We start from the raw sequence: 15,552 nt of genomic DNA on the forward strand, positions 1-15,552 counted from the left end.
TTTTAAAGATTAATAGTAGGTGGTGTGCGTCTGTTCTATACTCTCAACAAGTGGCACATAACAGGAAATATGTATGGTGTGTATCTAATGCAACATATCTCAATACTTATGGAACAGTAGTTGGTGGAACACAAGTGCCCTCAGTGATATTAACATTAGTTTTGAGGAAAGGGTTTTGGCAGTTGAAAAACATTTAGAAAACATCACATACTAAATTATATTTCCAAAAATATAATTTAGTATGTTTACGGTATCAAACTAAAAGCTCTAGAAGGTTCTAGTTGTGTGTGTGTGTACACATACATATGTATACACACATATATGTTAATATTTTTAAATTTTGGATTTCCCACAGTTACTTGACCACAGATCATTTCTCGTGGAACACCTAATAATTCTTGTGAGATCGATGTTCTGTTTAAACAGTTTATGAAACATTGGTTTAATATTTTAGAGATACTTAACATCACAAAATTTGTTCAAAATTTGACTGTGTTCCAGTAAAAATTTATTTAATGGACACTGAAATTTGAACCATGTAGTTTTCCCACGTCATCAGTATAGTTATCGTTTTGACTTTTTACCAACTATTTAAAAATGTGAGGCCGGCTGCAGCAGCTCAACCAGGTGCGACGGCTCACGCCTGTAATCCCAGCACTTTGGAGGCTGAGGTAGGTGGATCGCTTGAGCTCTGGAGTTTGAGACCCGCCTGGGCAACATGGCAAAACCTTGTCTCTACTAAAACTACAAAAAAAACAAAAAAAATGAGCCAGACGTGGTGGCGCACTTGTGGTCCCAGCTACTTATGGGGCTGAGGCTCGAAGCAAGAATGGCTTGAACCTGGGAGGTGGAGGCTGCAGTGAGCTGAGATCACGCCACTGCACTCCAGCCTGGGTGACAGAGTGAGACACCATCTCAAAAAATAAATAAATAAGTAAATAAAAATGTGGAACCATTCTTATTTCATGGACTACACAAAAATAGGCAGCCTTGTTTGGCCCAAAGGCTATATATAGTTTGCTGACCTCTGTTTTAAATATTTGTAGAGCAATGATCACACGCACACGCATGCGCGCACACACACACACACACAAAATGCTGTTTATTCAAACCAAAATATATCTATTCTCTTGGGCTTTCTTGTTAGGAATATTTCAGATTTGACCTGGCATTTCTGAGACAGAACAATCTTAATGGATGTTTCTGTGCCTGTGGTACCCAGGCTCCAACAATCCCTGCCTCCTGGTTGTCAGTGTAGTCCCTTGGGTAGTCAGTCCTCTCCCACAGTGCAACAGCATATGGTAGAAACCATAACATGTCACTTCCGAGATGAGGTTATAAAGACTGCAGCTTCTGGTTTGAGTGCATGTTCCTCCTCTCTTTCCATCTCTGCCATGTCGTGTGGTGAGGCCCATATGGCAAAAAACTGAAGCCTCCAGCCAACAGACAGAGAGAAACTGAGACCTGCCATCACCTATGTGAGTGAACTTGGCAGCAGATGCACCAGCTCCAGTGGAGCCATCAGAAACTGCTAACAGCTTAAATGCAACCTCATGAAAGACCTTGAGCCAAAACCACCCAACTGAATGCCCCCGAACTCTTGAACACCCAGAAAGTGTAGGATAATAAATATTTGTTGTTTTAAGCTGCTAAGTTATGGGGTCTTTTTTTTTTTTTTTTTTTTTTTTTTTGAGATGGAGTCTTGCTCTGTCACCCAGGTTGGAGTGCAGTAGCCGGATCTCAGCTCACTGCAAGCTCCGCCTCCCGGGTTTACGCCATTCTCCTGCCTCAGCCTCCCTAGTAGCTGGGACAACAGGCGCCCGCCACCACGCCCGGCTAGTTTTTTGTATTTTTTAGTAGAGACGGGCTTTCATCATGTTAACCAGGATGGTCTCAATCTCCTGACCTCGTGATCCGCCCGTCTCGGTGTCCCAAAGTGCTGGGATTACAGGCTTGAGCCACTGCGCCCGGCCGGGGTCATTTTTTATGAATCCACAGATAAGTAATAATGCTGCCTATGTTAGAACAAGATCTGTTGGATTCATAACACTAACTCCTGGCATATTGCTGCTCTTAAGAGCCTTCTACTCCACCTTATAACCCAGTCCCATGTCTGGACACCCAGTCTGTGAACACTGCTGTATCAGACACTCCCTGAAACTGACACTTAACTCCCATCTTTGGAATGTCTACGTGTAACCCATGATACTAGTAAAGGAAGAGGGGGGAATTCCCTGCACATTATTTTCCATAAAACACTGGTCAGATTTTCTGAACCTTGTAACATAATAATATCATCTTTTTTCCCCTCAAAAAAAATGTAAGTTTGTTCACTGTTTCCTGGTCTACTTATGTAACTCCCCATATTCTCCTTATTCCCACTTTTCAGAATGTTCTCAAACAGTATATTGCACTTTAAGTGACAATTTGATCTTTGGGAATTGTGTTTTGTTTTTCAATCAGTCATCTGATTTTCCTCTAGAGTACACAGTCTATTCCACTGTTTATTAGTTCTCACTTGTCAGTATTGTAAGTCCTGTGATTATTCAGGAATGACATTTTGTAAAACATAATGCGGGGTAAGCAAGAAAATAACGGTCACTCTGCCAAGCCAATCACATGATCCCAACAGCAGCTTGGAGCCAGACCAGTCATCATTAGTAGGAAATCTCATTATATTTTGCAATTTAAGGGCATTGGGATTTCTTAATGTCAACAAATACCTCCTGTACATTTAGACAAGTGATGGGGATTGTGCCTGCTACTTCAGTGTGGGGGGTTCCGGGCACCTGAGTATGTGGCAATGCACGTGGGTGTTGGGAGGAGAGGTTGGGGGTGGGAAGTGGAAATAGCCAGATACCCTAACTTCCCTTATTCAGTTTGTTTCTTAGTTAATCACAGGACTCTAGATGTAGAACAAACTTCAAGAGATTGTTAAAACAAACAAACAAACAAACAAAAACTCCCATCTGGTCTTTGAACTCCGTAACTATGTCTTCTGTAAGATTAGACAGAGTTACAGTTATTTGACTAAAAAAATAAGGGTTATCAGCGATGGTGGGCTTGGCAGGCACTGTGCTCGGAGTTCAGGCACTGGAGTTGGACCATCTTAGCTCAAATCCCACCTCTGTCATTTATTATTGTTTTTGCTTTTTCTTTTCCCTTCCCAGAACCTTCACTGGTCCCTTCTTGGGAAATAGTACCCCCTTTTATAGAGCAATGATTCTCCCTTTCCACTCATTTGGCTCCAAAGTTTCTAGTTCTGGTTATTCCTGAAGTCCAGCTGATCCTTTCTGTCCCTTGTGTATTGCTTCATCAACTCTTCCTTTTGTTACATAATACACCCAGGTAATCATCCCCTAAGCTGGTTAGAACTGAATTTCTATACTTACAACCACTTGCAAAAGAATCCTGACTAATTCAGCTGTGCTAGGTTTTGCGATATATATGAAAGAAGAGGAAATTATAGTCTGAAACATAAGACATGAAAAAGAAAAAAAGAGAAACATAAAAGATAGTATATAAAATAATTGTTATGGTTAATCAATTACTAATTGTCTGGAGGTATATTAATTGGTTTGCAACATAATTGCATTTAGAAAGCAATATTGCATCTGTGAAAAAATATTAAAATTGCCATAACACCTGTATATTTAAAAACATCTGCTAGTTGATACCATCTGCTAAGCATTAAACCCCTCACCAATCAAATACAACCTACTTTGCCACAGCCTGACATTCTGTCACTATTCTCTGGAAATCTGAGCTATATGCTGTTGTTAAACATTTGAAAGTTTAAGTGTAATTAGAATAACCTCAGTAATCAAAACGTCAGCATCTTAACAATGTTTGAAATATTTGAACAATTAGAAAAATGGGGGGAAGGGGAACATGGTAAGCAACCTGAATCATTGTCACTTGTGTTTAACAGAGAAGAAAGAAAAGAAAGAAAGAAAGAAAAAGAGAAAGAAAGAAAGAAAGAAAGAAAGAAAGAAAGAAAGAAAGAAAGAAAGAAAGAAAGAAAAGAAAGAAAGAAAAAGTTATGGAAAATTGTTTTTTTTGGAAGAGAAAAAGATGTAATGGATTGGATCCATCACAGGAGACTCGGAAAATGGTCCTTGTTTGGTGTGATCTGCACTAAACAAAAAATATTTGCAGCCTTAAGAATAGAAGATAACTTTGGCCGGGCTTGGTGGCTGACGCCTGTAATCCCAGCACTTTGGGAGGCTGAGGCGGGCGGATCACGAGGTCAGGAGACTGAGACCGTCCTGGCTAACACGGTGAAACCCCGTCTCTATTAAAAATACAAAAAATTAGCTGGGCGTGGTGGCGGGCGCCTGTAGTCCCAGCTACTCGGGAGGCTGAGGCAGGAGAATGGCGTAAACCCAGGAGGCGGAGCTTGCAGTGAGCCCAGATCGCGCCACTGCACTCCAGCCTGGGCGACAGAGTGAGACTCCATCTTAAATAAATAAATAAATAAATAAATAAATAAATAAAACCTTTAATGTGTTATTTTGCTCAGTAACCATATTCACACACACAGTACCATTAGTTTTTCAGAGAACACTCTGAAGAAAATGATGATGACCAGTGGCTTAGGTCCAATGCATGGAAACCTTGTTTGCAAAGACTGAAGAATGACAGCTTTGTGAGGTTGCTCAGTATGAAGATGGGAAATGATGGTGTTGGGGAAGCAGAGAGCAAAAACAAAATTGAGATCAGTATCTCAGACTATGGCTGGAAAATACAGAACTCTAAAAAGACAGTTTGTTCATTGATACACTCATATGTCATGGACCTCACTGTATTATTTGAAAATCAAAGAAGACTGCTATTTTTTGGTTTAACAATTTGTGTAACATTTTGTGTTCCTAAAAGTAGCTGTATCATTTTTACCTTTGAAAGAAATCTATACAGGGAAAATGTGCCCTAGAAATTAGATATATCAAAAATATTACATAAATGTTGTACTGGATTTTTTACTAATTCTATTTTTATCATGAATTTGGATTATCCATGCCACCTTATCTTCTCCCAGCCCTCCATGACTCCCAACATTTTGATTAATTGAAAGTTGCCCATACCATGATTGCTGTAGGACTTCAAAGGAAGTGAGTGTTAGTGGGGGCTAGACTAGTTGGTTATAGCTTCAAGGAGAAGGAAGAACTTGACTTGGGCCTTGGTGAAGGAGAAGAATGACGATCTTGAATAAGTAATGTATCTGTACATTCATCGAATCAATATGAGCACCCTTATACAGTTGGGTCAGTTCTAAGTACTGGGAATATAGTTATAAACAGAATATAATCTCTGGCCTAAAGGTATTTATACACTGGGGTTGCAGAGGATGGTGGGGGTACAATATACAAGTAGGCAAGTTTCTTTTGTAATTACAGTTGGTGACAAATGCTCTGAAGAAAAATAAAGTGAGTGAGGACCTGGAGTATGATGCAGGCGCGGAAATATTCACAGCAGACTGTAACGGGAAAGAGTGGGAGTGGGACGGACATCAGGATGCCATGTGCAGTGTTCTGCATGGGGGTGACAGTGGCTTGCACTACAGTGGTAACAGTAGGAATGGTGAGAAGTGCCTGGAAACAGCTTGCTTGTGAAGAACCGATAGGACTTCCTGATAGATTGGATGCAAAGGGTTAAAAAGACAGGGATCAAGAATAAACCAATATGTTTTTTATCTGAGCAACTGAGTAAACTATGATGCCTCTTACTGAGATAAGAAACCTTCAGTGGGGTGCGGTGGCTCATACCTGTAATCCCAGCACTTTGGGAGGCCAAGGCGGGTGGATCTCTTGAGGTCAGGAGTTCGAGACCAGCCTGGCCAACGTGGCGAAACCCCATCTCTACTAAAAATACAAAAATTAGCCAGCATGGTGGCAGGCGCCTGTAATCCCAGCTACTCAGGAGGCTAAGGCAGGCAGATCACTTGAACCTGAGAGGTGGAGATTGCAGTGAGCCAAGATCAAGCCACTGCACTCCAGCCTGGGCGACAGAATGAGTGAGACACTCTCAAAAAAAAAAAAAAAAAAAAAAAGTAACCTTCACAGAGAATGAATTTGAGGTAAAAAAATTGAGAATTCACTTTCAACCATGTTATGCTTGGGACACCTGTTAGCCTATTAGATATGTATGTAGAGATATTCTGTCAGGAGTTGGTTATGTGAATCTGGAACTTAGACAAATGTTTGAACCTGGAGATATAAAATTAGAAGTACTGGTGTGGTGGAAACAATACAGATATTTCCACCTAATGTAAGGAGGTTTATGTTCTTTTTCCATGGAACTCTAGCCAGCCTCACAAAAGGAGTCAAGAACAGAAAAAGTAGAAAACTATCGTCATGGAATCTAGTTTTAATTGAGTATTCACTTACATTTGTGGAGAAAAAGTGAGTGGGGCTGTCCTGGTTGTTCAGGACAGATAAGATTTATGTTGGGAAACAGCAAAAGCATTATTTGGAACATGAATTGCTATGCTAAATTGGCCCAGAACAAAATACAAAGCTGACATTACTATCGCCATCACCCAGACCAAGCTGCATGTGACTGTAGAAGGAGGAAACCAGATCCCCTAAGAGCCTAGCAGACAAATGAGGCCTATTGCTCATTGCCATGGCTACAGAATCCTTTGCGGGGGCCTAAGGGAGGACCTAGGTTCTTCAGAATTGGTCCAGGAGGATGGCTTTGTCTTTGTGTATATTAAATCTAGCCAGAAAGGAAGCCCTGAGATAAATGTAAAGTGTACCTGGCTGGGCACGGTGGCTCATACCTGCAATCCCAACATGTTGGAAGGCTGAGGCAGGTGGATCACTTGAGTCAGGAGTTCAAGACCAGCCTGACCAATATAGTGAAACCCTGTCTCTGCTTTGAAAACTACAAAAAAAAAATTAGCCGGGTGTGGTGGCACATGCCTATAATCCCAGCTACTCAGAAGGCTGAAGCATAAGAATTTCTTGAACCTGGGAAGTGGAGGTTGCAGTGAACCGAGATCACACCACTGCACTCCAACCTGGGTGACAGAGCTAGATTCCATCTCAAAAATAAAATAAAATAAAATAAAATAAAATAAAATAAAATAAAATGTAAAGTGTACCAGTTAAGATCTCTAATGCTAAGACATTCTGAGGTAGGCAAAGGGAAGGAATCAAGCACATCATAAATCATTGACACTAATTCAAAAATAAAAATAAGAAATAACTTCTGCAGATGTTAAACTGTACATGTTGAAAACAAACATGAACAAAAAGGAAAATACATTGTTAAATGTGCTGGTATTATATTGTGTATATGTGTTTGTGTGTGTGTATAACCCAAGCCCAGGACACATTATGACACATGACATAATTGTGTGTATACATATGTGTATAATCCAGTCCCAGCACTCTTAACTACTTTATTTTCATATACATGCACACAACTATGTCCTGTGTCATAATGCTGTTTTTGAACTCTACAATATGAATTCAGCAGAGACTGGAACAGTGAAATATGGAACAGTTGTTAGCACAATGTCTTAGCCTGTTCATGCTGTTATTAAAAAATACCTTAGCCTGGATCATTTATAAACAACAGAAATTTATTGCTTACAATGCTGGAGGTTTGGAAGTCCAAGGTCTAGGCACCAGCAAATTTGGTATCTGGTGAGGGCTCACTGTCTGCTTTATAGATGGCAGCTTCCCACCGCATCCATACAGGGTAGAAGGGAGCAAACGAGCTCCCTCAAGCCTCCTTTACAAGGGTATGAATCCCATTCATGTGGGCAGAAGAGCCCTTATGACCTAACCACGTCCAAAAGAACCCACTTCTTAAGACTACTGCTTTGTGGATTTGTTTTCAACATAGGCATTTTGGGGGAACAGAAGCAGTCGGGAGGCTGAGGCAGGAGAATCGTTTGAACCATAGCATGTGATTCCTCTGAATGACAACTAAGTCCATCGTTCACTTGGGCTCAATTTCACAATTTTCAAAAGAATGATAATAAGCATTGTCCATTAGACAGACAATGTTAAAGGTCACCAATCTGAGGTGATAATTAACAAATCTACAGTATGACTGAAAGCACTAGCTACCTTAAAAATATATAGCAAGAAATGAATTAATGCAGGAAGAAAAAACCAAATACCACACGTTCTCGTTTTTAGTGGGTGCTAACCATTGGGTACCCATGGACATAAAACAGCTTTTCAACCCTTAACCCTCTCCCTCCCTCCCCGGCTAGTAAGTCCTTATTCCACAGGTGACAATAGACACTGAGGACTTCTAGCTGGGGAGGGAGGAAGAGGGGCAAGGGTTGAAAAACTAACTATGGGGAACTATGCTCAGTGCTGGGGTGATGGGATCATTTCTACTCCAAACCTTAGCATCATGCAATACACCCCAGTAACAAACCTAAATCTAAACTAAAAGTTGTGATATATTCAGTAAGTATATTTTTAAATAAAAATAGTTACAATGTATTGAGTGTCTATATGGGCCTGATACTCTTACATGTTTTACACAATTTCATTCGGTTCTATGAACATCATCTATGTCACCATCATCATTTTACAAATTAAAAAACTGCGGCTACAAGAGGCTAAAGCAGCTTTGCTCAAGGTCACTCAGCTTGTAATCCACAGATATGGCAACACACACACAGGTCCATCAGACTCCATATTCATATTCTTTGCACATATGTATCAGTGATGACAAATTTTCCAATTACTTTTACATTTATTAATTTCGTTTTAAGACGTTACATTGTATGGTCCTGAAAATGTTATTCCTAATGGATATTGCCCAGCATTATCCTCATATCCTATAAGCATTTCCTCATTTAATTCTCACAATGTTGAGAAGGAAGTATTTTAATCCTCATTTTACAAAGGATGAAAATTGAAACATAAAGATGTTAAGTTATTTGCAATAAAGAAACTAAGAAGTGGCAGAGTTAGGGTTTTTTTATTTTTATATTTTATTTATTTATGAGATGGCAGTCTTACTATGTTGCCCAGACTGGCCTCAAACTCATGGGCTTAAGTGATCTTTCCACCTTAGCCTCCCAAGTAGTGGGGACTACAAGAGTGCACTACCCAGCCAGGCTAGAACCAGGGATTTTCTGTTTTTCTGGTTTGTTTTGTTTTGTCTTGTTTTTGAGACAGAGTCTCGCTTTGTCACCTAGTCTGGAGTGCAGTGGCATGATCTTGGCTCACTGCAAGCTCTGCCTCCCAGGCTCAAGCGCTTCTCATGCCTCAGCCTCCCAAGTAGCTCGGACTACAGGCATGTGCCAGCACGCCTGGCTAACTTTTTGTATTTTTAGTAGAGACAGGCTTCACCATTTTGGCCAGGCTGGTCATGAACTCCTGGACTCAAATGATCCGCCCGCCTTGGCCTCCCAAAGTTCTGGGATTCCAGGCATGATCCACCATGCTGGCCTTAGAACCAGGTTTTAAAATGGAGCCATCATCCTCCAAGTCCACTGCTCTTTTTGATACACAGGTGGAAGTTGGCTTGAGATTGTGGGGTTACTAAACAAAATGTTGAGGAAAAAAGGCAAAATTTCCAAAAAGACTTTTAAATGACCCCAAAAAGATACCCGCTTTCCACTACTTATACACCAGAATAACCAACATTAAGTTTACTGTGTAACCCTCTCATTCTTTTAAAAGTGCTAATAAAAACATATACATTTATATTCTTTTAAAATTTTCATTGTTCTAAAACACTAGAGATGCTACTTGCAATTAGATTTCTTTTCATCATTCCAGGTAAATCACAAGGATCTAATTAATTTTAAAGATATGAAAGAATTTACATATGGACATGATTAAGGCGACAACCATAAGTCAATTCGACAACTATTTCTGGAGCACCTACTATGTGTCAGGCACTGTTCTGGGCATGATGGGGAAACAGGAACAAACAAAACAGATAAAATGCTCGCTCTCAGGCTGTTTCCCAGACACCCCACTTTTATCATTAACAGTTTTTGCATATGTGTTTGCCAATGCAACCTATATTTCATTATTTTGATAGTTGTGCAACGTTCTGTAGTATGGGTGTATAAGAATTTATTCAGTCATTTATTTATTGGTTAGCATTTGATTTAGGTTTTATTTTTATTTTTGCAACCAATGTTGCAATAAACACCCATATTACATATATATTATACATATAGCTTATTATTTTTTTAAAAAGCAGTCTAACTTAGGTAAACAAAAACTGCCAAGCAAACCCATCCCTACCCATTTGTTCTCACTAGCCCACTTCATTTCCCAGGTGTGCTCCCCGGCTCTGGTACTATCCACTTGGGTGGTGCTGAAGCAGGTGCTCTCTCTGCTCCGGGAAGCCATTCCCAGCACAGTCCTCATACCTTGAGTCTCCCCTCACTTCCAAAAGTCAGCTGTCAACCGACCTCTGCCACAAAAACTGTCTAATCACGCTTAATATGAAAATCTAAACTCTGCGGTGTCGCATAGGGCGCCCTGCCAATAATCCTTTGACCCCCTCCCACCATTTTGTCACCAGAATACCTTAGGCTCATGCCAGTTGCCTTTTACAGGGTTAACAGCTCACCCTTCAAAATCTGTGTAAATATATGTAATTAATTGCACATATTTATGTATGTCATTTTTGAGACGAGCATACGTATAATGGAAATGCACACCCACAAGAAGATGTAGCTCCTTGAGTATGGTTATTTTCTTTCTCTTGCATCCATTCCTAATCCAGTGTGGCTCCATCACGTGGAATTGCGCCTTTCCTCGGCCATTTCCCCTAAGCTTTGGAAAGACTCGTATTTCCTGAAATTTAAATCACTAGCTAGCGGTTTCCTGTCCCCCTTCCCGTCTCCCTTTCCCCCTTCAGCCTCCTCCCGCCTAGCTGGCGCCGGATCCGCGAGCAGCAGGGTCCACCGCACGTAGTTGGCCGAGGCGGTATCCAGATTCCGGGGGTCTCGCTCCTTGCCATAGTGGTCGCTTAACCCCAGCGCCTTCCCAGTGCCTCCCAAGCCTCTCCTCCTTCCGCCCGGGGCTGTTCTAGGAGGAGCCTAAATGACCGCTTCCCCAGCTGAAGGGGATTGTGATGCGTAAACAGGATCAACTCCCTCGCCCCCAGCTGCGCGGATCTGCGCGGCGGCCTGCGGGCCGAAGCGAGCCCTCGGGTGCGCGGAGGGCGCCGCGCGGGAGCGGGGGATGGGGAATCGCGCGGCCTTGGAGCAGTCTCTTGGGCCCACTTCCTCGCCAAGTGGGGAGGGGGGCCACAGCCTAAGGAGTTGCTCCTCAAAAGCCTGGGCGGACGGCGGCGACGGCGCGGATTCCTAGCGGCAGCCTCAGCTCCACCACCTCCCTCACCCTCCCCGCGCTTCCTCTCCGCCCCTCGCGCTCCAGCCACTCGGCCGCAGCCCGCGCTGTCCTCCGCCCCCCGGAGCCGCCGCGCCAGACCCTCGCCCAGACATGGGGGACCTGCCGGGCCTCGTGCGCCTCTCCATCGCGCTGCGCATCCAGCCCAATGACGGCCCAGTCTTTTACAAGGTGGACGGGCAGCGCTTCGGCCAGAACCGCACCATCAAGCTGCTCACCGGCTCCTCCTACAAGGTTGAGGTGAAGATTAAGCCCAGCACGCTGCAGGTCGAGTGAGTGCGGGGCACCTGGTGGCGGCAGGGTCCCCCATGGGGTACAGGCGGAGGACCGAGGCCCCTAGGACAGCCCAAGCCTCTCAGGGGCCTCTGGCCTCGCTCTGCGCCCAGTGGGCCCGGGGGTTGGGGGAAGAGGTCACTCCCTGTCCGCCTTCGTCCTCTTCCTTCCCTTCGGCTTGTAGTCCTCCATTCTCGCTTCCTTCCACCTATCGCGGTGACCTCAATGAGTTCTTTAAAATCGGCGACAAGAAGCCAGGGGTTTTGCTTGTCTGTTTCTTACAAATTTCTCCTGCCTTCTGTCCAGCCTTGGGCGCGGAACCGCAGGCGGTCGGGGTGGAGCAGATGGGAGGCATCCGCAGGGTTCACCCACCGCAATCCCAGCCCTCCTGCGCCGTCCAGGCCGCCCACCGGGTCTGCCCGCAAGGCTGAAGGAGGGAGAAAGGAGGAATGAGGTGGAAAGGCAGGGGAGGGATGGTTACTGGGGCTCCCTGAGGGATGCTCCCTACTCCCTTCGCCATTCCGTGGCTGAGACCCTGGGGTGGAGCAGCAGGCACTAATAAGAGAGTGGCAGCCCCTTCTCTGGCCTAGTTTCACGGTTTTCCTTGCCGTAAGCAAGCTTTTCTTTTTCTCCTGAGTTGTCTGTTCAGCCTGGTGATGGTGCCTGGGATTAGCAACATCCTCACAGCAAGAGGATGTTTTTTTGGTTTATCCATGGCGGGGATGGTCTCCTCCCAGTGACCACTGGATGATGCACCCAGTAGACCTCTGGCGGGAAAGTGTGTGGGAGCATGCAGCAGCCTACCGGGAAGAACTGCGGGTTCTTTACCTCTCGCTTCTGTCTACCAAAAAGTCTAGTCTGCAGAGAGAAAATAAACCAGCATTTATTGTATCTCCTACATGGTGGGCATTATTGAGGGGTGGAAGGACTTTGAATTCATCAGACACTACTTATAGCTTACGTTTTAATTCAATAAACTTGTATTAGTCTTCCAAGGTGCAAGGACCTAGAACCAAATCTGGATGGTTTCTGGTACTCCTGGTCCATCTATTTGTCAGCATCCCCCACAGCTCCATGCACCCTTTATTCTCACATTTCCCGGTGTTGTGCACCTGGATATAATCCAGGCTTTTCCTTTCCCTTCTTTCCTGCCAACCTTATCCCCGGAGTTATCTGTTCTATATTCCATTTTTTTCCAGAGTATTCCTCTAGTGTTCAAACTAATCTAAAAGTTAATTTGTTAGGAACAAAACTATTTTTTTCTTGTTACATTTTAATGCTATCAAGGATTTTTCAACTCTAACCCAGTGGTTCTCAAACCTGAGTACACATCAGAATCACCTGAAGGGCTTGTTAAAACACAGATGCTGGCGCTCTCCCCAGAGTTGCTAGTTTAGTCTATGGTAGGGCCTAAGAATTTGTTTTCTAAGGTCTGCAGGTGATGCTGATACTGCTGGTCCAGGGACTTAGCTTTGAGAACCATTATCCTAACACAAAGGAATGATGCCAGTGAGAATTTCTGGTGGTGTAGAAGGCTTGAGGTACTCCAAATCACAGGACCCCTGGTTGTTGGAACAGGAGGAAAAAAAAAATATTAGAGGACGAGTTCAGTATTCTCAATCATACCTGCATATTAAGATCACCTAGATAACCTTAAAATAAATTTAACCGTGTACAAACTTCATCTCAGGCCAACTGAATCCTAATGTCTGGGGCTGGTGATATAGGTTGGTTTTTAATTCCAAACTAAAGAGGAGAAGCAGTGCCTCCTGAACTTTCAGAACTTTCTCTCACACCACAATGTCCCCTTAGCTAAACCCTGTAAGTTTCCTGCCTAGAGTTTTGGTCCAGAACAGGACAGGGTGCATAGGCTAATTTCAACCATATGTGGTCAACTCAAGTCTATTGCAGGAATATTTCCATTGGCGGTGTGCTTGTCCCACTGGAACTGAAGTCAAAAGAGCCTGATGGGGACAGAGTTGTTTATACGGGTACATATGACACAGAAGGTGTGACCCCAACCAAGAGTGGAGAACGGCAACCCATCCAGATCACCATGCCGGTAAGGCCCGCTTGGGGGTGTAGGAGTATGGTGCCATGGAAAATGGAAATCACAGAAAAGAAAATGGTCACTATCTCTCTCTAAGAAAAGGTGTATTGGGAGCCAATTACTGTGGAAATTGAGTTGTGCATTTCCTTCAAATATCTGCTGGAGAGAGAACTGCTTAATTAATGCTCTTTTGCATGACAGACTGACCCTATAGCTGCTGAAAAGACACCATAAGTAGAAGCAGATGGTTCTGGAAGAGACAGTACCTACACTGCCATTTTCCCAGTTATTGTCTACATCAGAACTGGTTTAGATAATTGGCTGTGAAAAGTTTCTGATTCCAGTTAGGCCACAATTTTCTGGTTATGAGAAAGCTGATTTGAATGACACTTTGCTACTTAAAGCTAAATGGAGGAGCCAAAAAAAAAGTGTCATGGGAAATAACACACCTCTTATATGTAATATATAATATAATACACCTATTATATATAATATACACCTATTATATATACACCTATATAATATATATACCTATATTATAATAATATACCTATTATATATATCTGATCATCCTATGTGATATCCTTGTGATAGCCACATGATAATCCTATCAGATATCATATATAATAAAATGATATACCCTGGTAATATGGCCCCAAGTAAGATAAAACAAACTGGTAGAAAGGATAGAGTCAAGATATAGATTTAACTATATGTGCAAACATCATAAATAGGTGATGAAGCAAGCTTGCCAAAGCACAGGAAAAGGAAGGTTCCCCTAAACTGCTGCTTGCAAACTGGGCAGCCTTTTCCCTCTGCAAGAGCAACTTTCAACTGTCTGCCCTGTAGCTTTATAGGCAGCATCACAGGGGTTCTCGAATATCACTCTGCATAAGAATCTCCTTGGGAATTTGTTTAAAATTCCAGTCCTAGGTTCCCTCTCCATTGATCTTAGCTCAATACAGCTAGGGTGGGAACAAAGAAACTCTTAGCATACCAGATCCTGAAGAGGATGGTGTGGGAATGCACTTCGAGAAACACCTATCTAACCTTTAGAACCTTAAAGTGTTCACAGTCCCCAGTATACATTTTAAAAACCACAACAGTCACCTAAGGAAATAACCTAGCAGCTCATCCCTTTGCATCCAATGTTTGAACTATTTTTAGACAGTGCTCTGTTGTTCTATCAGCTTTCAACAGAGAAAAGTACAAAAATGAGGGAAATGTATAATTCCTGCAAGGGAGAAATATGGTTAACATGTCAATTAGGCCGGGCGCGGTGGCTCACGCCTGTAATCCCAGCACTTTGGGAGGCCGAGGCGGGCGGATCACAAGGTCAGGAGATCGAGACCACGGTGAAACTCCGTCTCTACTAAAAATACAAAAAATTAGCCGGGCGCGGTGGCGGGCGCCTGTAGTCCCAGTTACTCAGGAGGCTGAGGCAGGAGAATGGCGGGAACCCGGGAGGCGGAGCTTGCAGTGAGCCGAGATCGCGCTACTGCAATCCAGCCTGGGCGACAGAGCGAGACTCCGTCTCAAAAAAAAAAGAAAAAAAAAAAAAAAAACCATGTCAATAAATGTTCTTAGAAAGTTGTTTCTATGTCTTTGAATATATATGTGTGAGCCTGGGCAACATAATGGGACCCTGTGTCTAAAAAAAATTTTTTTTAATTAACTGGGTGTGGTGATACTACACCTGTAGTGCCAGCAACTTGGGAGGCTGAGGCAGGAGAATCACTTGAATCCAGGAGGTTGAGGCTGCAGTGAGCTATCATCCTACCACTGTACTCCAGCCTGGGTGACAAGAGTAACACCCTGTCACTAAACATGTATATTTGAGTTTCATTCCATATATATACTTTTTTTCTACTTGTATAC

General features: G+C 43.0%; 2 protein-coding genes across 5 annotated transcripts in view; both read left to right on the forward strand.

The window, feature by feature from the left end:
- CNRIP1 (cannabinoid receptor interacting protein 1) overlaps positions 1–15,552 on the forward strand; it is a 1,091,934-nt gene that overhangs the window by 1,057,316 nt on the left and 19,066 nt on the right. For 2 of the 4 annotated variants that reach the window (XM_050754548.1, XM_050754549.1), the window contains exons 2-3: positions 11,441–11,623; positions 13,536–13,686. In XM_050754548.1, coding sequence (XP_050610505.1) covers positions 11,445–11,623; positions 13,536–13,686 — 330 coding nt within the window. In that variant the 5' untranslated portion in view covers positions 11,441–11,444. Of the gene's footprint in view, positions 1–11,436; positions 11,624–13,535; positions 13,687–15,552 lie in introns of those variants that run through there. The other 2 variants (XM_050754547.1, XM_050754550.1) reach the window with 2 other exon arrangements.
- Positions 1–15,552, forward strand: part of C1D (C1D nuclear receptor corepressor) — a 377,915-nt gene that overhangs the window by 91,404 nt on the left and 270,959 nt on the right. The gene's annotated exons all lie outside the window — the stretch shown is intronic.

Source organism: Macaca thibetana, chromosome 13 (assembly GCF_024542745.1).
Source record: "Macaca thibetana thibetana isolate TM-01 chromosome 13, ASM2454274v1, whole genome shotgun sequence".
NCBI classification, from domain to species: Eukaryota; Metazoa; Chordata; class Mammalia; order Primates; family Cercopithecidae; genus Macaca; species Macaca thibetana.